Source organism: Geotrypetes seraphini, chromosome 2, assembly GCF_902459505.1.
Source record: "Geotrypetes seraphini chromosome 2, aGeoSer1.1, whole genome shotgun sequence".
NCBI classification, from domain to species: domain Eukaryota; kingdom Metazoa; phylum Chordata; class Amphibia; order Gymnophiona; family Dermophiidae; genus Geotrypetes; species Geotrypetes seraphini.
In genome coordinates this window covers 513,624,085-513,649,247 of record NC_047085.1, presented here as the reverse complement: position 1 = coordinate 513,649,247, position 25,163 = coordinate 513,624,085, and the positions used below count along the sequence as shown (strand labels likewise).

At 44.9% G+C, this 25,163-nt stretch overlaps 1 protein-coding gene and 1 pseudogene across 2 annotated transcripts in view; both read left to right on the top strand.

Moving 5' to 3' along the window:
- Positions 1-17,842, top strand: part of LOC117355267 (gastrula zinc finger protein XlCGF28.1-like) — a 36,522-nt gene extending 18,680 nt beyond the window's left edge. Inside the window, exon 3 of one of the 2 annotated variants that reach the window (XM_033933570.1) lies at positions 14,824-17,842. In XM_033933570.1, the coding sequence (XP_033789461.1) occupies positions 14,824-16,040 (1,217 nt within the window). In that variant the 3' untranslated portion in view covers positions 16,041-17,842. Of the gene's footprint in view, positions 1-14,820 lie in introns of both variants that reach the window. The other variant, XM_033933569.1, reaches the window with a different exon arrangement.
- LOC117355254 overlaps positions 1-25,163 on the top strand; it is a 623,529-nt pseudogene that overhangs the window by 157,785 nt on the left and 440,581 nt on the right.

Genomic DNA, 25,163 nt, shown 5'->3' with positions numbered 1-25,163 from the left:
TCAACTTCTCTCTTGATGTTGCTTGCAAGTAGCCTCGCTCTGCTGAGGTGGAGTTCTTGCTTCCTGAATAGCTTGCTCTTCCCCCAGTACGTCGTCCAGTTGCACATGAAGTGGAATCCTTCTTCCTCACACTAGCGCCGCATCCACGCATTGACTGCTTGCAGCTCCATCTGTCTCTTCTCATCTGCCCTGGGTACTGGCAGGATCTCTGAGAATGCTATTCTCTGTGTTCTGGTCTTCAGTTTCCTTCCTAGCATCCGGAACTGGTCCTTCAGTACTTCTCTGTTGTAGTTCCTGTTGCTCATATTGTTCGTCCCCAAATGGATCGCCACTGCCTTGTCTTCTTCTTCCACACTATCAACGATCCTATCGATGCGGCTCACTATGTCTTCTACCTTGGCTCCCGGTAGGCAGGTCATCAGTCGATCCATTCTTCCTCCCACTATGTGGCTGTCAACTTGTCTGATGATAGAGTTCCCCACAACGATTGCTGTCCTCTCTATTAGAGAATGACACGGGGAGCGATCCCCGCAGGGAGCCGCGGCGTGGCTGTGGTTTGGCTGCGGGCTTTGGAGACTCCATAGCCAAATCGCCGCAGACACGGGGACAAAAGTTTTCACCGCCCGCAAAAACGGTGAAAAGATTTGTCCCCGCAGGCAAATGTACCCCCTTCTATGTACCGCTATTTACCTTGTCTTCACCGTGAGTCTTTAGTTCGGGACCGGGTGTCAGATTTTTTCCGGTGGCCATGTTTGTCTCCGCGTGGTCTGTCTCCTCAACTCTCTAGTCTCTACCCGACTTGCACGTTGCCGCATTGACTCCGCCCCCTAATATATAGGCTCTTCATTGGTCAGTTCTTTTTGCTCAAAGAAGGGGACCAATCGCTACTGCCACACCTGATATTTAATGGGTTGTAGTGCAGCAGTAGCGATTGGATTTCGGAGCCGAGCCCAGGATTTGAATTTTGTTTGCAGTCGCTGCCTCGCTTGGATTCACTCGTTTCACTTCGTCAGGTACAAGTAAGTGTTCTCCCCGGCTGATTTAGATGACCACCCAGCTAATCCTGCTGCTGCCGCCAATGCTTCTTCCCGGGCTAACTTGCCGCCGAAAATTTTGTTTGACGCCTGCCTTTTTTTGCCAGCATGCTTTTACTTGCTTTGGGCCTTCCTCGTTGCCGGATCCTGCCTACTTTCTGTTTCCGCGAAGGCAGGACCCGGCAGCGAGGAAGGCCCGAAGCAAGTAAAAGCAGCAAGTTGTAAGCTTCCCTCCGGGCTGGGGCTCTATCGTGTGCGTGCCGGCTTCCCTTCTCTTCCCCCCCCCCCGGGACGCTACTTCTGGTTTCGGAGGGAAGAGAAGGGAAGCCAGCACGCACACAATAGAGCCCCGGAGGGAAGCTTACAACTTGCTGCTTTTACTTGCTTCGGGCCTTCCTCGCTGCCGGGTCCTGCCTTCGCGGAAACAGAAAGTAGGCAGGTCCCAGCAACGAGGAAGGCCCGAAGCAAGTAAAAGCAGCAAGTGTAGTGGTATACAATTTGAGAAAAAATAAAACGCACGGACATTGGACCTGATTCTGCTTGCTCTCGCCACGGACACGGACCGACACGGACCTCAGATTTTTAAGGCGGTACGGGTTTAGATCCGCCAGGTCCGTGAGGTCCGCGTTTTACCCCTTCCCCAACCTTGGTGCTTATTGTGGCCAGCCAGGAAGAATGAAATCAAAAAAGTTCGAGTTTAGTCAAGCTGTGATTTGAACTTTATAGGCTTTTTTTTTTTTTTTTCATCCTTTAACTGGCAGGCAGAAGAATGCTCCATTTATTAATCTTGCAAAGTCTGATACAGGAAAAGCTAGAAGTGCATCAAGATTTAAGGAGCTTGGGGTGTGCAAATCTACTTAATGCAGAGATTACAGTAAAACAAAATCACTTTTCTATTTCACTGCAGCTCTATGAGGTTCTTTTGCCCTTAGCTATAGTCAAATGATGGATAGGAATATATTTATTTCATTTTTTCTGAGTATCCTTTAAATAATGGTTCACAAATTAATTCAGCCTGTTTTAAGGCTGGGTTTTGTTTTTCATATTATTGCTTCTGTTTTTATAATCCTTAAAAAATAAGGGGCAATTTTCCAAGTGGGTTCTTCCTCGTAGGCACCCTGAGACTGTACAGGGAACGCCTATTCTATAGTAGTGAATGGGCTCCCAGGTTCCATTACAGAATGGTAGCATATAGCCTTAGATTCAGGCGCCTTACAGTTAAAGCAGCCATAGAGCATGTCCACTTGTGGGAGAAATTATTTTATTTTCAGTTTAGTGATCAAAATGTGTCTGTTTTGAGAATTTATATCTGCTGTCTATATTTTGCACTATGGCCCCCTTTTACTAAAGCGGTTTTTAGCACAGGGAGCCTATGAGCATTGAAAGCAGTGCAGGGCATTCAGCGCATCTCCCTGCGCTAAAAACCGCTATTGCGATTTAGTAAAAGGGGAGGGGGGTATATTTGTCTATTTTTGTATAGTTGTTCCTGATGTGACATTACATAAAATCATCTGCCTTGATCTCTTTGAAAACCTGCGGAATATATATAGGGTGGGGGAAGATTAGTGATAGAAAAATTGTATGAAAAATGACTATTTTCAATTTAGTGATCAAAATGTGTCAGTTTTGAGAATTTATATCAGTTATCTATATTTTGCATTATATTTGTCTATTTTTCTATAGTTGTTTCTGAAGTGACATTGCATATTTTAGTCATCTGTCTTGACCTCTTTGAAAAATGAAACAAATATTAATTAATATTTTCTCTGCATACAGTGTGCTTTGTGTTTCTTTTAATTTTGTGGTTACCATAATGAATTAATATTATACAGTAGTGTACATGAAAAATGAATGGAAGAAATTGCATTACAATTAGTACTATTTACTATTATGATGGGGATGGGGGTCAGGGGTGGAGATTGGCCTGGGAAACTTGGTTGAGAGAAACACAGTAGCGATTCTCCCTTGGCAAATGCACCAAAGTCCATTTGCTGTGGCACAATTGCACGAATGTATGCCCTTAAAAATCAGATTTCATGGTAGCAGGTTTGCATTTTAACCCACTTGTGCAGATGATTTGTTGTTCATCCACGGGTTAAAAAATAAGGACAATTAAAAGTACAGGTTGTGTTTTGTTTTTGTATAGTTAACTAAGTTGTAAAGTTGTAAAGAATGTTTCCTTTATACATTAATAAAGATAAGTATATAAAATCATACCTGTTTGAGGCTTTTATGCATGCTGCGGTGACGGTGACGGGGCGGTAAATGGGATGGCAGTGGTGGTGACGGGGCGGTGAAGGGAATGGCGGTGACGGGGCGGTGCAGAGGATAGTCGGCCGGGGACGGGGCGGTGACGGGGACAAATTTTTTCCCCGTGTCATTCTTTACTCTCTATCTTCTCTTGATTCTCCAGCCGCAGGTCCGTGTCCCTGGTGTATGTTTCTTCTATCCAGCCATAGGTCTGTGTCCTTTGTTCCTATCCATTTCCTCTTACCCTGGCGTTTGTCTTCTTGTGGGTTCTCTCCACTGTTTCCGGATCTTGCTGTTGTGTCCCCCATTTCCTCTTGGTGGCTGTCCGTCTGATGGTCCACACTCTCCGTAGGCGTATCCTGGCAGTTCCACTATAGCTGGTGTTTTTCCACGGCCTCCCTGTATGCCTCTTCTATGAAGTTGTCCAGCTCCCGGACTTCTTTCTCGATGGTGTCCGCTGTCTTGATGATCTCTGCATCACTGTCTTCTTCCTCTACTGCTTGAAGCGCCTCCAATTCCAGTATTCTGCCCTCCAAGAGTCTGACTTGCTTTTTCAGGCATTCAAGTTCTCCGCATCGAGCGCATACGTAAGACCATCTCCCAGAAGGCAAACGGTGCAGAAAACTGGGTAGCTCAGCATCATGCTTCTGTCTGCTACTTCCATTACTGCCCACTTGCTGGTCTCCTATGGATGTCTTCTGTGTCTGCTGTGCCTGCTGTGTCTTCTGTGTTCGCCTAGTTATGTCCTCAGTGTGTGCCTGCTTTGTCCTCTGTGTCTGCCTGGCTGTGTGGCCTCTGTACCTGCTGAGTCCGCCTGGTTGAATGTCCTCTGCATCTGCTGTGGTCTCCGTCTCCTCTTCTTTAGTGGTGGCTCGCCCCTTCTCAAGGCCCTTCGCAATGTCACTCTCGCTAACGCCTTCGACACGTGCCAAACGGCTGAGCGCCCTTGGCCTCTCCCTTTTTAAGGGGTGCTTCAGGTCCGCTGCAGGTGACATCAGGGGGTGGCCGGAGCTACCTCTCGCCGCAGCCCCTCACCCTCTGCCTCCTCTCCTGTTCCTTCCCTTCTGTCTCCCCCTCCTCAGCGCATCTCTCCTCTTGTGTCCCTTCTGCCTCTCTCCTCAGCCCGACTTCTGCCTGCCTGCCCCGAACTTGAGACAAGCAGAATCAGCTGGAACTGCGCGCCATTGACCCCTCCCCTTTTAAGGGGGAGCTTCAGGACCACTGCGGGTGACATCAGTGGGTGGACGGAGCTACCTCTCGCCGCAGCCCCTCACCCTCTGCCTCCTCTCCTGTTCCTTCCTTTCTACCTCCGCCTCCTCAGCGCGTCTCTCCTCTTCTCTCCCTTCCACCTCTCTCCTCAGCCCGACTTCTCCTGCCTGCCACGATCTCAAGACAAGCTGAATCAGCAGGAACTGCGCCCCGTTGCCCCCTCCCCTTTTAAGGGGGAGCTTCGGGTCCGCTGCTGGTGATATCAGGGGGTGGGCGGAGCTACCTCTCGCCACAGCCCCTCACCCTCTGCCTCCTCTCCTGTTCCTTCCCTTCTGCTTCCGCCTCCTCAGCGCGTCTCTCCCTTCCGCCTCTCTCCTCAGCCCGACTTCTCCTGCCTGCCCTGATCTTGAGACAAGCTGAATCATCTGGAAGTGTGCGCCGTTGGCCCCTCCCCTTTTAAGGGGGAGCTTCAGATCCACTGCGAGTGATGTCAGGGAGTGGGCGGAGCCAGCTCTCACCGCAGCCCTTCATCCTCTGTCTCCTCTCCTGTTCCTTCCCTTCTGCCTCCGCCTCCTCAGCACGTCTTTCCTCTTCTCTCCCTTTCGCCTCTCTCCTCAGCCTGACTTCTCCTGCCTGCCCCGATCTCGAGACAAGCTGTATCAGCTGGAACTACAACTCACTAGGCCATACTTTCATCCACATGAGTTTTGCACTGATCGTCCAGATGATGGTCCTTCCTCAACTGGACTATTGCAATTCTGTCTACTCGGGTATCAACACCACACTAATAAATAAACTTCAACTCATCCAGAACACATCAGTAATACTGATTTTCTTAATTTTTTTTTTTTCCACGAAAGGAAGAGTTTTATTAGCATTAGAATTAGTTTATGATTTTGGTCTCTCTTTCTTGCCTTTGTATAAGGCTAACAGGGAAACATTAGCCACTTTCACAACTTTGAACTGGACACCAGGAATGTCACCAACTGCATGACCGGCACAGCCAAAACCAGCAACCAGAACTTCATCATTTTCCTCAATGAAGTTCAAACACCCATCATTGGGAACAAAAGCTGTAATTTTCTTGCCGTTCTTGATCAGCTGCACTTTGACTCTGATAGCAGAGTTGGGCTGTTTAGCCTCTACAGCAGGGGTACCCACACTTTTTTGGCTTGTGAGCTACTTTTAAAATGACCAAGTCAAAATGATATACCAACAATAAAATTAAAAAAAAACACAAAGCACACTGTACCCAGAGAAAATGTTAATTATCATTTGTATTCGGGGTTTTTATCAGAGGTCAAGGCAGATGACTTTATGCAATGTCACCTCAGTAACAACTATACATAAATAGACAAATATACCCCCTCCCCTTTTACTAAACCGCGATAACGGTTTTTAGCGCAGGAAGCTGCGTTGAATGCCCTGCGTTGCTCTCGATGCTCATAGGCTCCCTGCGCTAAAAAACGCTATTGCGGTTTAGTAAAAGGGGGCCATAGTGCAAAATATAGACAGCAGATATAAATTCTCAAAACGTACACATATTGATCACTAAATTGAAAATAAAATCATTTTTCTTACTTTTGTTGTCTGGTGATTTCACGAGTCGCTGGTTGCACTTCCTTCTTCTGTAAAACCAATATTTCTTTCTGCCTTTCTTTCTCTCTCCCCTTGCCCCCCTCTTTATTTCTGCCTTTCTTTCTCTCTCCCCCTGCCCCCCAAGCCATTGTGCCGATTTTTCCACTTCCCCGATTCTTTCCCTACCCCCACCCCAAGCCACCAACGCGATTTCTCCCTGCTGCTTCCCCGAGCCAGCCAACAAGACTTCACCTCCGACATCAATTCTAACGTCGGGGAGCAAGTTCCGGGCCAGCCAGGCAGCAATTAGCTGGCCCAGAACTTCCTCTCTGACATCAGAATTGATGTCGGAAACTCGGCTGCTCCCTTTATACAGATATTCTCAGCGACCTGGTCCACATCCAGAAGAATCTGTAACAGAATTCAACTGACCCATAAGGAACCTTCAATACAAGCAAATTTTCAACTCCATGCTAACCTATCTGGGAGTAAAAACCCAGAAACTATCAGAAAGGAGGCCAACTACTCCTTCTTCAGAAAAAAAACTGAAAACTTACCTCTTTGACAGTTAATTAATATCTGCCTTTTCCTTTCTTCCTATATGTCCCCTTCCTCTCCCTGTTTTACTCTTCAGTCACCTAGAGCTTGTATAGGTTTGTGCGACTCACAAATAGAAGATTAGATTAGAATTAATGGGAAAGGGAAGACGGGACAAAGGGGTCAAGAAACGGACTATATGTTACTCTGTAATGCGCTGTATCCAGGGCAGGATTAATTCTTCAGTGGGCCCTAGGCACCCAAGTACACTGGGCTTCCTGGACCAGCCCCTCCATGGCTCTGCCCTCATACGTCTCCCTCCTTCGAGAGTGTACACTCTTGACCTGGGTCCAGAAGATCAAGTAGCACCTTCATTATTCAGTGCAGCTGAATTTGCAGTCTTCAAAAGGCCATGGACAGTGGTTCCTACACGCTGCCCACAGCTGACCCAGAAGCCTTCCTTCTAACGCAAAATTTCAGCATCAGAAGAATGGCTTCCAGTCAGCCGCGGGCAGCATGTAGCCCACGGCCTTTTGAAGACTGCAAGTTTGGCTGCACTGAATAATGAAGAAGGCAGGAGGAAGTAAAACTTGGACACCTGGAGCTGGACACAGAAGCAGATAGACTGACGTCACCAGAGCAGGCAGCATTTTGGGGGTCACCTGAAATCTTCGGGCCCGAGGCACGTGCCTACTTGGCCTTTCCTTTAATTCTGCTCTGGCTGTATCTAGGAATGGTGAAAACAAACCATTATCTTTTCCTCTCTCTAAGATAATACATTATGTTAGTCATGTAATATAATCTATGTTATGTGGGACAGACTTCTCAGAAGTTAAGTATTAGAATAATTGAACATCGGAGTTGCTTGAAGACCAAGAAAATGTTTACCTCATCAGTTTAAGTATTCCAAGGGATCTCAGAATGGTTTTCATGAATTTCTTAAGGTACTCAAGCACTTTTCCCTGTCTGTCCTGGTGGGCTTACAATCTATCTAATGTACCTGGTGCAATGGGGGGATTAAGTGACTTGCCCAGGGTCACAAGGAGTGGCCTGGGCTTGAACCCACAACCCCAGGGTGCTGAGGCTGTAGCTTTAACCACTGCACCACACACTCTTTGTGCATCCTCACCACATATGAGGGGTTGAGTTCGATTTCTAGGTGGTGCGTCCTTTTTATTCTGTATCTTGATTTAGATTTAAGGTGTGCTTTTCCTGAACCATATAGAATTGTCATATGTGTTCATACTCCATCCACAGGCTGTTCTCCCATCTGTAAGTCAGAGTAGAGACAAAAATGACCCAACAGTGACCATGTTTCAATAGGACTCTGGATCAGGGGCCATTAGTTCATGATTGTAGAAGAAATTCCTCAGTAGGCACAGATTTTAATATATTCTCATTCTTAAGAGCTCTTCCCTCTAATTTTATACGGTGTGGCTAAGGTGATCATTTATTTTTTCATCAAAAGGGGACATCTATTAATTGTCAGTCCCGCCTCTAATCCCGCCATAGCCCCGCCTCCAATTTCTTCCATTCATTTTTCATGCACACATAATATCTTATTAATTCATAATGGTAACCATAAAATGTTTTAAAAACTACAAAGCACACTATACGCATAGAAAAATGTTAATTATCATTTATATATGGGGGGGGGGTTCAAAGATGTCAAGGCAGATGACTTTAAAATATGCAATGTCCCTTCAGTAACTATAAAAAAAAATAGACAAATATAGTAGAAAATATAGACAACAGATATAAATTCTCAAAACTGACAGATTTTGATCACTAAATTGAAAATAAAATCATTTTTCCTATCTTTGCTGTCTGGTGATTTCATGAGTCTCTGGTTGCGTTTCCTTCTGACTGGGCATCCTTTCTTTCATTTCTTTCTGCAATCAGGCCTAAGGTCTGATTGGCCAATCAGGCCTTAGATTAAGTGGGGATGGGCGGACCCGCTATGCCTAAGGCCTGATTGGTCCACGCTTCTAGAGCCATCCTTGCGGGCTTCGGTGGGATGGCTCTAGAAGGGGCGGGCCGGGAAGGGGCGGGCCCGCTTCATTTCGACGAGGCGTGCCTTCCGGCTCAAGACGTGCAAGACCCTTCTAAGAACAGGTTTGGTGGAGTGGAGGTTTGGGGGGGTTAGCGCCGGGGGGGTGCGTCTTCGGGCAGGAGGGATTGGGCACCCTCCTGCCAGCTATCGATATTGTCGGGGGGGGATCGGTAATGTCGGGGGGGGGGCGGTCGGTAGTGTCGGGGGGGGCGGTCGGTAGTGTCGGGGGGGAGGTGCGTCTTCGGGCAGAGGGTTTGGGCACCCTCCTGGTCAGGGGGCCATGGCCCGCTATACTTATAGCGGCAGAGAGATCCCTTGCCGCGATAAGTATAGCGGCCGCGTCTACTTACAATGTAGGCCAGCATTTTGCTGGCCTACATTTTAAGCTTCTCCTCTACTAGGGAGACGCGTAGGGCTGCCTAGGTTCAGCCTAAGGCCCGCCTAAGGCCCTTAGACGAGCTTAGGCATCTTGCGGGTCTCCCTAGGCTCCCGGAGGTGCCTTCAGGCTTGCCTGGGAAGCATTTTTTTAAAAAAAACGTGCATCCCGATTGGCTGATTAGACAGCTGTAGGACGCCTAAAATCGGGATGCACTTTAGAGAATCAGGGCCTAAATATATAAAATATTTGTTGCGGTATTTAAATTATAGAAAAAATGGACTAATGAAAGCGAGCCAGCATGGCTTCTGCAAGGGAAGATCTTGCCAAATGAACTTACTGCACTTTGAAGGGATAAACAGCCAGATGGACAAAGGGGAACCCATAGACATCATTTATCTCGACTTCCAAAAAGCCTTTGACAAGGTACCCCGTGAGCGGCTACTTAGGAAGCTGTGGAACCACGGGGTGAAAGGGGATGTACACAGATGGATTAAACACTGGTTGGCAGGCAGGAAGCAAAGAATTGGAGTGAAGGGCCACTACTCAGACTGGAGGAGGGTCACGAGCGGTGTTCCACAGGGGTCGGTCTCGGACCGCTGCTGTTCAATTTATAAATGACCTAGAAACAGGGACGAAGTGTGAAGTTATAAAATTTGCAGATGATACTAAACTCTGTAGCAGGGTTAGAACTGCGGAGGAATGTGAAGACCTACAAAGGGACCTAAACAAACTGGAGAAGTGGGCAACAAAATGGCAAATGAACTTCAATATAGAGAAATGCAAGGTGCCAGTGATCCTGGCTGCGTTTCCCGCTGTGCCTGGAGGCAGGAAAAGAGGAGTGGTGATGATGCTTCCTGTGTGGGTTTCTCCTGCTATACTGCCTATTGTATATTAAACTGTACAGTGCTGCATATGCCTTTCAGCGCTATAGAAATAATAAATAGTAGCAGAGTCCCTCATGCTGGCTGTGAGCAGTGGAAACGCACTCTCTGCCTAGGTATCTGAAGTGCTGAGGAGTTTCAGACCCCCACCTTTGGGGAAATGTGGTCTGACATGCCGCATCACTGATGACATCAGTGAAGAATTCCCCGGAACTGCCCCTGTTGCCGGGGAGGAAGGAAAAGCTTGTGCTGCAATTGGTTGCCAGCGGTTTCCATCATGGCTGGTTGCTGAGACAGGGAGGAGGGACATTTCTGGGATTGCTTACCCAGTGCCCTGCACAGAAAGGCAGACTCCTCCTGCTGCAAAGGTTCTTTCCAACATGAGGGGGGGGGGAGTGGGAGAGGTCTGCACTGCAGACTCTGCAGGACCCCAGAGTTTCTTTTTCAGAATGGGAGGAGGGAGGGAGATTATCAGAAGTTTCCCAGGACAGGCAGATAAGGCACTTACCTTGATGGCTGATGCAGGGAGTCAGGGCAGAGCAAGGGCATCCTGAAGGCTCCTTACCCCTGCTAATTTTACATATCCCATTGCTGCCTTATGATCAGGCTGTGCAGGCTGATTCTTAGGTTTCACCCCTTTCCATGGAGTTTCTCAGCGCCCTCTTCTCAACTGGAGTGCTCATGAACACAGGTGGGCACAGTTCCAGGAGGGCTGGCTTACGTGCGTGCGCATACAAGCAGGCACAAGGTAAATCCTCAACTGGAGTGCTCATGAGAACAGGTGGGCACAGTTCCAGGAGGGCTGGCTTATGTTCGTGCGGATACAAGCAGGCACATGGTAAGCGTTCCGATGAGGATGGCTGCTGGAGGAAGATTCTCGGGCCTCACTTCTTTTCAAGAAGTCTCTTAGTGCCCTCTTCCTTAGATTGCGTGCCTGTGATAGATAGGCGAGCACAGTGCAAGCAACACTGTTCCTCGTGCACTGGACCCAAGCAGCATATGCACAGATCGTGAGGATCCAGTGTACTCATCCTTTTCCTGCATCCCAGACATTTCTCTGATGTTTCTGGCATCTTCAGGATGGTAAGAAGAAAAAGTCTTGATTGTAGAAAAAATAGTGATGGAGAGCTGTGGAAAAATCCAACTGATGGGAACGGGCGGAAACTAAAGACTGAGGAGTAGGGGGAAGCAGGGGAAAATGGGTAGGGCTCGGGCATGCCCAGTGGGGCCCGGGCACTGCACGTGCTCAGAGAAAAAAAAAAAAAAATCTCTCTGAGCTATTGGAGAGCTTATCCGCAAATTGGGAGCTGTTGGGACAACACCCATATGTGGCTGACTCATCCTGCTTGTCCTAGGAGAATTTCAGTTACAAAATGGGGGGATTAGTACTAGAGGAAAGTAACCTTGAAAAAGACTTGGGTGTGCTGGTGGATACAACAATGAAGTCAACGGCACAATGCTCAGCAGCCTTAAAGAAAGCAAACAAAATGTTGGGTATTATTAAGAAGGGTATTACAACCAGAACGAAGGAAGTCATCATGCCACTGTATCGTGTGATGGTGCGCTCGCATCTGGAGTACTGTGTCCAATATTGGTCACCGTACCTTAAGAAGGACATGGCCATACTTGAGAGGGTTCAGAGAAGAGCGACAAGAATGATGTATGGAAAACCTTTCATACGCAGACAGGTTAGAAAGGCTGGGGCTCTTCTCCCTGGAGAAGTGGAGTCTCAAAGGAGACATGATAGAGACTTACAAGATCATGAAGGGCATAGAGAAGGTGGAGAGGGCCAGATTCTTCAGCCTATTGGGATCCACAAGAACAAGGGGGCACTCAGAGAAATTGAAAGGGGACAGGTTTAGAACCAATGCTAGGAAATTCTTTTTCACTCAGAGGGTGGTGGGCACCTGGAATGCACTTCCGGAGGTTGTGATAGGGGTTTCAAAGAAGGATTGGATAAATTCCTTAAGGATACGGGGATTGAGGGATACAGATAGAGGTAGAGGTAGAGATAGGATTATGAAAGGGTATAGATAGAAGGATAAAGGGGATTGAAGGGTTTTAGACAAAGGATCAACTTACAGGTCATGGACCCAATGGGCCGCCGTGGGAGCGGACTGCTGGGCACGATGAACCTCTGGTCTGACTCAGCGGAGGCAACTTCTTATGTTCTTATAAGTGTTCTTTTTCCTTCTCTCTTTGTCCAAGTTGCCCACCTGTAGCCTTATGGCTTAATTAATACCAAATGGCTCTTAGACTGGTAGTGGTAAGGAAGATAGAGGGTTTCACATTCCTGAGCAAGACATATCATAAGAATTATCATATAGGTGTATGTATGTGTATGTGTATGTTAGATTTTGGACAATCCAGAAGCAACATATGGAGTTTGACCTACCTGACCTTGAAGTCTGTGAGGCCTTTTTAGATGCGAAGGGGGGCTTCTTGGGCTCAGTATAGGAGAGCATTAGTGATTCTCATTAAGGGGGGGGGGCTTTTGGGCTATTTTGTGTTTGTTTTACCGAGACATAGTTAGACACAGGCAAAAGCCCAGACTGTCGGTTCTTCGTTAGTCAGAGGGCTACATTGATTCATTCTAAGACATAAGACAAATACTGGTTAAGAGATATATTCCTTCCTTAAGGGTTGTATTGCGTTGGTAAATTTCAACCTAAGTTTTATTAAAATGTATACATTGTAATCTTCTTTTATGTAAATTACTGTAAAGATATATAGCTGTTATATCTTAAACAACTTTTCTTTCAGCCTGTTATCTATAAAAGCGAAGAAGGTCTTTGTTAAGTGAAAGCCACTCCCCTACCATGTATGAAATGCCTTAAATCATATGAAGGGAAGGACAAATGATGTATATAAGTGACAGTATTGCTATGGCAAATAGCAATTCCTCCCTTCAGCAAGATGCCATTACTCTGCTGTGAAGAGATGAATTTCCATTGTACAAATCATAATTGTTTATGAGCCTTGTAAGATTATTCTGTTATGAAATAACTTTGAATAAATTTAAATGTTTAATTGGCTATCATGTGTTTGTGAACTTACTAAAAAACAATGGGGGCATGTTTAGGCAGCAACATAGTAGGCAAAAGCACAGTGCCTGACAGTATGACGCAGGACCTACTCTTACTGGAGCATTGGTCAAAGACTTGGCAACTAAGTTTCAATGCCAAAAATGTAAGGTCATGCACCTCGGCAGCAGATATCCATGCAGAACTTACACCCTAAATGGCGAGACCTTAGCTAGGACTGCAGCAGAACGAGACTTAGGAGTGATCATTAGTGAAGACATGAAGACTGCCAATCAAGTGGAGAAAGCTTCTTCCAAGGCTAGACAAATTATGGGTTGTATCTGTAGAAGTTTCGTCAGCCGGAAGCCCGAAGTCATAATGCTGTTGTACAGATCCATGGTGAGACCTCATCTGGAATATTGTGTATAATTCTGGAGGCCACATTACCAAAAAGATGTGCTGAAAGCTGAATCGGTTCAGCGAATGGCCACCAGGATGGTCTCAGGACTCAAGGATCTCCCGTATGAGGAACGGCTGGGTAAGTTGCAGCTATACTAAGTCGAGGAGCGCAGAGAGAGGGGAGACATGATAGAGACGTTCAAATATGTTACGGGCTGCATCGAGGTGGAAGAAGATATCTTTTTTCTTAAAGGACCAACGACATCGAGGGCATCCGTTGAAAATCAGGGGTGGGAAACTTCATGGCGACACCAGGAAGTATTTCTTCACCGAAAGGGTGGTTGATCATTGGAATGATCTTCCACTGCAGGTAATCAAAGCCAGCAGCGTGCCTGATTTTAAGAAAAAATGGGATAGGCATGTGGGATCTCTTCATGGAGGAAGTTAGGGGGTGGGTCATTAGAGTGGGCAGACTAGATGAGCCGTGGCCCTTATCTGCTGTCATTTTCTATGTTTCTATGATAGTAAAGTATATCCTATTTACCACACAGTGTAGAAACCATGTACATGTACTGAGTGTAATAAAAGCTTCACTCAACTTGGGTTACTTTTCAACCTGTAACTGAGATCTTACAATTATGTTATAAATTGAGGAAATGCAAGTGTATCTTGGATCCTATTCTCTCATACAGTGGTACCTCGGAATCCCCAAGCGCCTAAGGCCCCTCCCGCCATAGGAGGGACCTTAGGCACTTGGGCCAATCAGGTCCTAGGATCCTATGGGTTGGGCAGTGGAGGGGCGAGCCCGCCTCATTTGGACGGAGGCGGGCCTGCTGGCCGGACAGTGCGAGGAGCTGTCTGGCCAATTGGAAGGTAAGCTCAAGGGGGGGTTCCGGGGTTGGGGGTTTCATTGAGCAGGGTTCGGCAGGAGGGTTGGGTATCCTCCTGCTGATGATCTTAGGAGGGCCTTCGGGGGGGGGGGGTTGGGCAGGAGAGATTGGCCACCCTCCTGCCAGTGAACTTAGGGCTGTCAGGGTGGTTCCGTCAGGGGGGGTTGGGCCCCCTCCTGACAGCGATCTTCAGGGGGGCCCAGGAACGGATTAATGCCGTTTCTGTTGTTTTCAATGGGGAAAAGTGTCTTGGAACTCAAACGTTTTGGAATCCAAACTGGGTTTTGGAACAGATTAAGTTCAGATTCCAAGGTACCACTGTATTTATATGAGAGAATTCCTTCCCAAGCCATTGCGTGGCTAACTGAATTTATAAATTCTGCCATAGATGTTGGGGGTTTTCTACTGATATGGGCCATATAGTTCTTACTATAAGCTATAAAACCTATAAAAAGCTGACCTAGATCCAACTATCTTGTTAAATTATTGGCCAGTTACAAATATACTGCTGTTAACTAAAATGATGGAATCTATAGAAACTACTGCAGTTTTCTAACTCATGAGAAATACCTTCTGTTTCTCTCCAGCAGATCATCAGATCCACCACGAATGGAAGAGAGAAAAGAATCAAGGAGAAGATCCGGTAGATATGGAACAAATCCAAATACAGTCAGAAAATGTCAGTGAGAATAATTCCCAGGGAACTGAGAAGATTAACACAAAGAATTATAAGCAGGAATCAAAGAACCAGAGAAACTCTACAGAAGTCTCAAGGGATGGAGACAGGAAGTGTGAGAGAAATGACAGGGATCTGAGTTACATCCCTGAGGACCAGAGACACCTAGCAGAGGGACCCTTCCAAATTAAAAACAGTGATAAAATTACTTCTAAATTCCACCATGGTAAGAGGAAAGGAAAACCCCACAAAAAAGAACTTCAACTGCACAAAAGGGATCAAAGAAATGTGAAACCATCTACCTCTACTGAGTGTAATAAAAACTTCACTCTACTTTCAAATCTAAAAAGACACCAAGTGATCCACACAGGACACAAACCATATACATGTACTGAATGTGATAAAAGCTTCTTTCGACTTTCAGAACTAAAAACTCATGAGAGGATCCACAGAGGGCACAAACCATATACATGTACTGAGTGTAATAAAAGCTTCACTTGTCTTTCACATCTAAAACGCCACCAAATGATTCACATAGGGTACAAACCATATACATGTACTGAGTGTGATAAAAGCTTCTTTCGACTTTCAGTTCTAAAAACTCATGAGATGATCCACACAGAGCACAAACCATATACCTGTACGGAGTGTAATAAAAGCTTCACTCAGCTTTCACATCTAAAACGCCACCAAATGATTCACATAGGGTACAAACCATTTACATGTACTGAGTGTGATAAAAGCTTCTTTCGACTTTCAGATCTAAAAATTCATGAGATGATCCACACAGAGTACAAACCATATACCTGTACGGAGTGTAATAAAAACTTCACTTGTCTTTCACATCTAAAACGCCACCAAATAATTCACATAGGGTACAAACCATTTACATGTACTGAGTGTGATAAAAGCTTCTTTCGACTTTCAGATCTAAAAACTCATGAGAGGATCCACAGAGGGCACAAACCATATACATGTACTGAGTGTAATCAAAGCTTCACTTGTCTTTCACATCTAAAACGCCATCAAATGATTCACATAGGGTACAAACCATATACATGTACCGAGTGTGATAAAAGCTTCTTTCGACTTTCACATCTAAAAAGACACAAAGTGATCCACACAATGTAGAAACCATTTGTATGTACTGAGTGTAATAAAAATTTCACTCAACTTGGGTTACTTTTGAACCTGGAACTGAGACACAGATCTTGCAATTATGTTATAAATTGAGGAAATGCAAGTATATCTTGGATCCTATTCCCTCATATTTATATGAGAGAATTCTTGCCCAAGCTATTATGTGGTAACAGAACTTATAAATTCTGCCTAGGAGTTAGGGGGTTTTCTACTGATATGGGCCATATAGTTCTTACTATAAGCTATAAAAAGATGACCTAGATCCAACTATCTTGTTTTTGGCCAATTACAAATATACCGCTGTTAACTAAAATGATGGAATCTATAATCTCTAGTCAACTCTCCACTTATTAGGTGAGATTTTCTGTTCTTTTGCCAAATTTCATTACTGAAACTTTGCTGATTTCTCTATTCTCAAAGGTTCAGCAACTACATTTGAATAACAAATTTGCCATCTTATTACAAACAATTTGACTTGTCCGCGGCTTTTGATGTTGTCCATCATGACTTTTTCATAGGCCTAGAGCATGCAGTCGCTGGTTTTCTAATTTCCTATGATTATACTGTTAACATGGATGGTACAATGTCATTTCCCTGGAAGTCGTCGTGGGGGGTCCCACAGGGATCGCCTATGTCTCCCATCCTTTTTAATATCTATGTGAAATATCTTGAATCATCAATTTTCGAATCCCTGTATACGTACGCAGATGATATTTTCATCCTCCTTGAGGTAGACTTGAATCTTTCAAATCTTTCTGCAAACATAATTCAGTGTATAATGAAATTTCAGGCTTGGTCATTTTCTGTTCAAATGAAATTAAATGAAGCCAAAACTAAACTGCTATGGCTTGGTCCAAAACTGGATCAGGGACATCTCTACAGATTGAGTTTTCCTCTAAGATCTTAGGTGTCATCATAGACTCATCCCTCTCATTCAATGAGCAAGCCACCACCGCAATTAGATCTTTCTCTAAATAATTAATAGTATCTGAAGACTTTGGGGTTTTGAGACAGCTTAGAGCCTATTTGAGATTTTTTGGATGAGAAATCATTACATATGCTAATTCATGCTGTTGTACTGTCTAAGTTAGATTATGGTCATTCAGGAGTGGGATCCCTAGGATAGTAGACTTGGGGGTGGGTCAGTAGAGTGGGCAGACCTGATGGGCTATGGCCCTTATCTGCCGTCATCTTCTATGTTTCGATGATTCTGCAAACTGCACCTAACTAGGCGTGGTGTATACGTCTGTGGAGCGCAAGTCGTGCTCTGCGTTACTTAGAAATAAGATAGGCATCAGATACACGTCTCCCAAAAATTTTTTTTTCACTTCTAGATGCCAGGTGGACGTCCCTACAATGTATTTAGTTATATGTAAAAATGTGTTTTGTTTTGTTTTTATAAACCTTTATTTATTTCATATCTTAAAACAAGTACAATAATTACATTTATCAATGTAACTTTCATATACCCTCCCCCCACCCCCCCATAATGTCTTAAAATTTTTCCCAGAGAAGAATAATTTTTAATCTTTACAATAATCAATCAATGGCCTCCACACATCTTGAAATTTGTTATAATTTCCTTTTTAGACAGCTATTGTCCTTTCCATTTTATATATATGGCATACAGAGTTCCACCCAAAACAGTAATTCAATCTATTTCAATTCTTTCAATTATAAGTGATTTGTTGAATGGCAACCCCTGTTAAAATTAGCAATAACTTGTTATTATTAGATGAGATTTGTTTCTTTGCCCTCATTTCTATTCCAAATAAAACTGTGTCATATGATAATGCCACATGATTTTCTAATAGGGAATTAATTTGATTCCAAATTGATTTCCAAAATTCTAATATAATAATAATAATAACTTTATTCTTGTATACTGCGGTACCATGGAAGTTCAGTGCGGTTAACAGATGAAGAGACTGTACAATTTACAGCGAATTTACAAGCATGACAGTGATGAGGCATAAAAGATGAAGGAGATACAAAATAGGACATTTGAGTAAACTAAGCGATCAGTTTCGTTAGGACATTAAATTTGTTTAACAGGAAGGGAGGGGATGGAGAATCCAGAGGTATAATAATAATTTTATTTCTTGTATACCGCTATACCGTGAGGTTCTATTATCAAAGGTCAGGTGGGGAGCAAGGAGAAAGGAAGGGGAGGAGTCAGAGAAATTTGTCAAAGAGGTAGGTTTTGATTGACTTACTGAACATTTGGTAGGAAGGAGAATTAGAAATGAGGGAGGTGAGGCATTTGTTCCATTTGCCAGCTTGGAATGATAGGGATCTATCAAGGAATCTCTTGTAGAGGCAGCCCTTTAGAGATGGAAAGGCGAACAGGTAGGTGTTTCTTGTGCAAGAGGGGCCTGCAAGTTCAAGGTGTTCAGACAGGTAGACTGGGAAAGAGCCTGTTAAGGTTTTGAAGCAGAGGCAGGCGAATTTGAAGATGATCCTTGCCTCTACTGGCAACCAATGAAGTTTTAAGTAATATGGGCTTACATGGTCATATTTTCTGAGACCGTAGATGAGGCAAATGGCATTATTTTGGACTATTCTCAAATGTTTGATGGTACTTTTATAGGATCCCAGGTATATAATGTTGCAATAGTCTAGGATGCTTAGGATTAGTGATTGGACCAGAAGTCGAAAAGAGAGGTGGTCGAAGTAATGCTTGATGATGCGAAGCTTCCAGAGGGTGCAGAAGCATTTTTTGATCTGGGCACTGGTATGGTCTTTGAAGGTCAGGCATCGGTCAAGGATGACACCAAGGATTTTTATGGTAGGGTTGATAGGGTAGTCTAGTCCATTTAGTTTCAGGGAAGTATGTTAATTCAAAATATGAATCTGTAGACTTATGAGCTTTTGATCTAATTCAGCATATATAAGTCTATGAGCTAATAAGTAATGTTGAAAATGACGATTCAAAGTCACTGGACTAGATGCCGGTCTTTGGTGACCTCGAGGAGTTTATTGAGGAGAGTCTACACACAGTCTGTGGATAAGCGGATAGAAGCAGGTCAGTCGGCTTCCCGGCAGTCGCTTCACGAAGGCATGCACTAAGGCGCGCGCGCCTTTGTCATGCGCCTTCGTCGGTGCGCCAAACGGCTGCGCGCTGTAGACGCTGAGGTTTTAAGTCGAAGAGTCCCTTGCTGGATCGGGGGAGGGGCGGAGCTGTGCTTCCACGCTCTGCCGAAGAGGCCCCGATGTCTCCTACCTCCTGCAGGTAACAGTGCAAGGGGAGCAAAGGAGGAATCCCGTAGACGCTGAAGTTTTAAGTGGAAGAGTCCCTTGCTGGATCGGGGGAGGGGCAGAGCTGTGCTCCCACACTCTGCCGAAGAGGCCCCGATGTCTCCTCCTATATATGGGCAATAAAATAACAAATGATCTAAAGTCCCTGCTTCAAGATGACAATGCCAGCATTTATCAGATTTAGAGCTATCTAATTTTTTTAAACGAACAGGGGTCCAGAAAGCTCTATGTAGCAAGGAAAACCACGTTTGTCTCATAGATGTAGACATTGTACATTTCATCCTCCAAGACCAAATACATGGCCATTGAGATGCCGTAATTTCGTGCTTAATCTCAATGCTCCAAATGTCTCTAAGACCATTCCTTGTTTTTTATTTTTCAATAATCCAGATATTAATTTGTACCACTGTGCGGCCTGATGTCCCAGAAAGTCTGCCTGAAAGCATAGGAATTCTAAACTATATTGATTATTAAGATTTTTCCATTCAGGGAACCCCAACTGAATGGCCTGCTTCAGTTGCAGCCATTTATAACTTTGTGATTTATTCAAGCCAAATTTTTGTTGCAACTGTGAAAAATCAAGCAGTTTACCATTAGACATTACATCATCAAGAGTACGTATTCCTCCTATTATCCATTGCTTCCATTTAAGCTTAAATCTGCCAATTTGAATCTTGGAGTTAAGCCATATTGTTTGATTTGTCGATTTCTGAATTGGATTAGAAGTTAATTTATCTATAAATTTTAAAGTTTTCCAGGTATCAAGTAATATTTTATTTTCTTTATACAACCTAAGCATTTTAGTACTAATAATATGACACAGCCTTATAGGAGACATGAGTTGCCATTCCAATCTTAACCAATCCGGTAATTTTTCCATGAGTTCTGGGAGGACCCCATACATACCTTGGCGCATAATATAGGATTGATGATGCCTTTAGAAATTTGGAAAATTTACCCCTCCCTCTACAATTGATTTTTGTAAAGTCACTAAGGCAACTCAAACTGTTTACCTTGCCAAATAAATTTTGTAAGAATACTATTTATTTTTTTGTAAAAATACGCCTGAAAAAACACTGGTATCATTCCCATTTGGTAACAAACCACAGGTGAAATCATCATTTTAACTGTTTGAACTCTTCCCCACCATGAAATATGTAAAGGATTCCATTGCTCACATAATTCTGTAACCTTCTATAATATATGTTTTTCATTTATTTTTTATTGTCTCTTCTAATGTATTTTTAATTCAGATACCCAAATATTTTATTTCTTCTTCTTTCCAGACAAAAGAAAATGTATCCTTTTGTACAATAAACATTAAGTGGAAGGACTTCTGATTTACTCCAATTTATTTTATAAAATTTTCCAAATTTGTTAATCAAGTTGAGTAGATTTGCAATCGTTGTTTCAGGATTCCTCAAATAAAGCAAAATATCATCCGCATAAGCAGAGACCTTATATTCCTGATCTCTACGAGGAATACCCTGAATCTCCATTGATTGCTGAATTGCTAATAACAAGGGTTCTAAAACAATATCAAAAAGCAAAGGAGATAGTGGACAACCTTGTCTAACCCCCCTCTGCAACTTAAAACATTCTGAAAAATTATTATTAATATATAATCTTGCAGTAGGGGAGTTCATCAGGACAAATTCAACAGTCGGACGACAAATTCCACCAGACACCATGGAAGTAGGGCCTTGCGGGGAAACTGGGCAGGCAGATGAGGAGGAGACCCAACAGAACACAGAGGAAGGACTAGGTGACTGCGCCACTGACACAGACCTGAGACCGGAGAGACAGTTGAGGAAGGGGAGATCTGCTATCGTAGTAGGAGACTCGATCCTGAGAGGAGTGGACAGTCACATAGCAGGAGGGAGAGAGGACCGACTAGTGACATGTCTCCCCGAGGCAAGAACAAAGGACATCATCAACAGAATTGAAAGGATCCTGGAAGGGGCCGAGACAGAGGAGACAGCTGTAGTAATCCATGTTGGAACCAACGACGTCAGCAGGAGGGACTACAACAGGACTGCACTAACTGATCAGTTCAGGATCCTGGGGAGGAAACTGAAACTGAGGCCATGCAAGATAGCCTTCTCGGAGATCCTGCCTGTACCGAGAGCGGACACACGGAGGCAGAGTGAACTACAAGAAATAAACGGTTGGCTCAGGAGATGGTGAGAGGAGGAGGGTTTCCTTTTTGTTCGGAACTGGTCAACTTTCTTGGGAAAGAACAAACTCTACAGGAGAGACGGACTGCACCTGAGCACGACTGGGACGAGGATGTTGTCACGCAACGTCCAGAGCATCATAGACTTGGCTTTAAACTAAAGAAGAGGGGAAAGCCGACAGTCAATCTGACACATCGGACAATTGTATCAAATAAGGATACTGAGCAAGGACATTGTAAAAGAGGGCATGGGGCTGAGTGGGACTTTTTGGGAAAAGGACCTAAGGACGCAATGCAGAGGACCAGGGCCAAGGACACTTAACAAGGGCACTGTAAAGGAGGGCTCAGGACTGAGCTGAAATTTATTGAAAAAGGACCTAAGGATAGATCGCAGGAGTCTAGGGCGCAAATGTCATTGGTAAGCAGGACTAAAAGAGAACAACAGATCCCAGAGGGACAACCAAAAATGGGGAAACAGGCTGAGGACGAAACAGATACACCACAGGAGGAGGATGACCGAGACGAGGCTTGGGGACTAGCATCTTATGAAGGGGACGCCAGGAGTGCCAAACCACGAGGAAAACCAGCAAGAAAGGCGAACAACCGGGACTTACATTGCTTGTACACTAACACTAGGAGCCTAGGGGCTAAAATGGGAGAGTTGGAAGTATTAGCCTGCAAAAAGGGCCTAGACATAATCGGAGTCACAGAAATGTGGTGGACTGATGAAAATAAATGGGATGTGGCCTTACCAGGGTTCAAACTCTATAGGAGAGATAGGTCACACAAAAAGGGTGGAGGAATAGCGCTATATATAAAAGATTCCATACCTTCAACCAGGATGGAAACAACAGTAAGAGCGGACGACTTGGAATCATTATGGGTTAAACTACCAGGAGGAACAGGAACAGACATAAAATTGGGTCTGTACTATCGCCCACCTGGACAATAGGAAAAAATCGACCAGGACCTGGAGGCCGAACTGAGGCAGTTATGCCAAAGCGGAAGTGTGGTGGTGATGGGGGACTTCAACTACTCGGGAATAGACTGAAGCATCGGGCACTCACACTGTACGAGGGAGACCAAATTCATGGAGATCACGAGGGACTGTTTCATGGAACAGCTGGTCACGGAACCAACACAGGGAGATGCCACTCTTGACCTAATCTTCAACGGACTAGGGGGACCCGCTAAGGAGGTGGCGGTACTAGCCCCACTAGGAAACAGCGATCACAACACGATCCAGTACAAGCTAGAAATTGGACCATCAAAGGTAAAAAGAACCACAACGACAGCACTCAACTTCAAAAAAGGGAATTATGATGCCATGAGGAAACTGGTGGAAAAGAAACTCATCAATACCGCAAGGAAGATAGAGTCCGTAGAAAAAGCCTGGACTCTACTCAAGGGCATGGTGCACGAAGCACAGAACCTGTGCGTCCCCAAGTTCAGGAAAGGGTGCAAGAAAAATAGAACAAAAAACCCAGTGTGGATAACAAATGCAGTGAAAAAGGCGATAAGCGATAAGAAGGCATCATTCAAAAAATGGAAAAAGGACCAAACAGAAGACAACCAAAAGGAGCATAAAAGACACCAAAAGGAGTGTCACCGAGTGGTTAGGAAGGCAAAAAGAGAATATGAAGAAAGACTGGCAGAGGAAGCAACAAACTTCAAATCATTCTTCAGGTATGTCAAGGGGAAGCAACCAGCTAGGGAGGAAGTAGGACCCTTGGATGATGGAGACAGAAAGGGAGTGGTAAAAGAGGAAAAGGAGATAGCGGACAGGTTAAATGGGTTCTTCACGTCAGTTTTCACAATGGAGGACACAACCAACATTCCGGAACCTGAGGAGATTGGAAAAGGAGATCAGGATGATAATCTGGTCCAACTAGAGGTGAGCAAGATGGATGTCCTCAGGAAGATAGACAGGCTAAAGTGCGACAAATCGCCAGGACCGGACAGCATTCACCCAAGGGTACTCAAGGAACTAAGGAACGAAATAGCTGAGCCACTTCGACAAATATGCAACCTATCCCTAAAAACTGGAGAGATTCCAGAGGACTGGAAAATAGCAAATATCACGCCCATCTTCAAGAAAGGCTCAAGGGGGGACCAGGAAACTACAGGCCGGTGAGCTTGACCTCGGTACCGGGAAAGATGATGGAATTGCTGATTAAAGACAGCATCTGGGAACACATTGAAAACAATGGGCAGCTAAAGTCGAGCCAGCATGGCTTCTGCAAGGGCAGGTCATGCCTCATGAACTTATTATATTTCTTTGAGGGGGTAAACAGCCAGGTGGATAGAGGGGAATCCATAGACATCATTTACCTTGACTTCCAAAAAGCCTTCGACAAGGTACCACACGAAAGACTGCTGAGGAAGCTATGGAACCACGGGGTGCAAGGGGAGGTCCACCGATGGATCAAAAACTGGCTGGCGGGCAGGAAACAGAGGGTTGGAGTAAAGGGCCATTACTCAGATTGGCAATGGGTCACAAGCGGAGTTCCATAGGGGTCGGTGCTGGGACCGCTCCTGTTCAATATATTTATTAACGACCTGGAGGCGGGAACAAAATGTGAGGTTATTAAATTTGCGGATGACACTAAACTATACAGCAGGGTCAAAACCATGGAGGACTGCGAAAACCTCCAAAAAGATCTGACAACGCTGGAAGAGTGGGCCAAAACGTGGCAAATGAACTTCAACATAGGGAAATGCAAGGTCATGCATGTTGGAAAAAAGAACTTACAAGATGGGGGGATCACCGCTAGGGGTGAGCAACCTTGAAAGAGACCTGGGAGTGATGGTGGACACAACATTGAAGGCGTCGGCGCAGTGCGCCACAGCCTCAAGGAAAGCGAACAAAATGTTGGGTATCATTAAGAAAGGTATCACGACCAGGACGAAGGAAGTCATCCTGCCACTGTATCGTGTAATGGTGCGCCCGCACCTGGAGTACTGTGTCCAGTACTGGTCGCCGTACCTCAAAAAAGACATGGCGATACTTGAGAGAGTCCAGAGAAGAGCAACTAAGCTGATAAAGGGTATGGGGGACCTCTCATATACTGACAGACTGAAAAAGCTGGGGCTTTTCTCCCTGGAAAAGCGAAGACTCAGGGGAGACATGATAGAAACCTTCAAGATCATGAAGGGCATAGAAAAAGTGGACAGGGACAGATTTTTCAAACTAAGGGGAACTACAAGTACAAGGGGGCACTCAGAGAAATTGAAAGGGGAAAGGTTCAGAACAAACGCCAGGAAGTTCTTTTTCACCCAGAGGGCGGTGGATACATGGAACGCGCTGCCGGAGGATGTGATAGGCAGAAGCACACTACAGTGCTTCAAAGGGAGTCTGGACAGGTACCTGGAGGACAAAGGGATTGAGGGGTACAGGTAGGAGTAGAGGTAAGGTTATAGGGACAGGATTAGAGGTAAATTATAAAATTAGTCAGAGACCACTGTTCAGGCACTGGGCCTGATGGGCCGCCGCGGGAGCGGACCGCTGGGCAAGATGGACCTCTGGTCTGCCTCAGCAGAGGCAACTTCTTATGCTCTTATACAACATTTGAATCATTTGTATGAATCCTGGTTTAATTCCAAACCATTCCATTGCTTGATACATAAAGGACCATTCCACACGATCAAATGCTTTTTCAGCATCTAACGAGACACAGAAA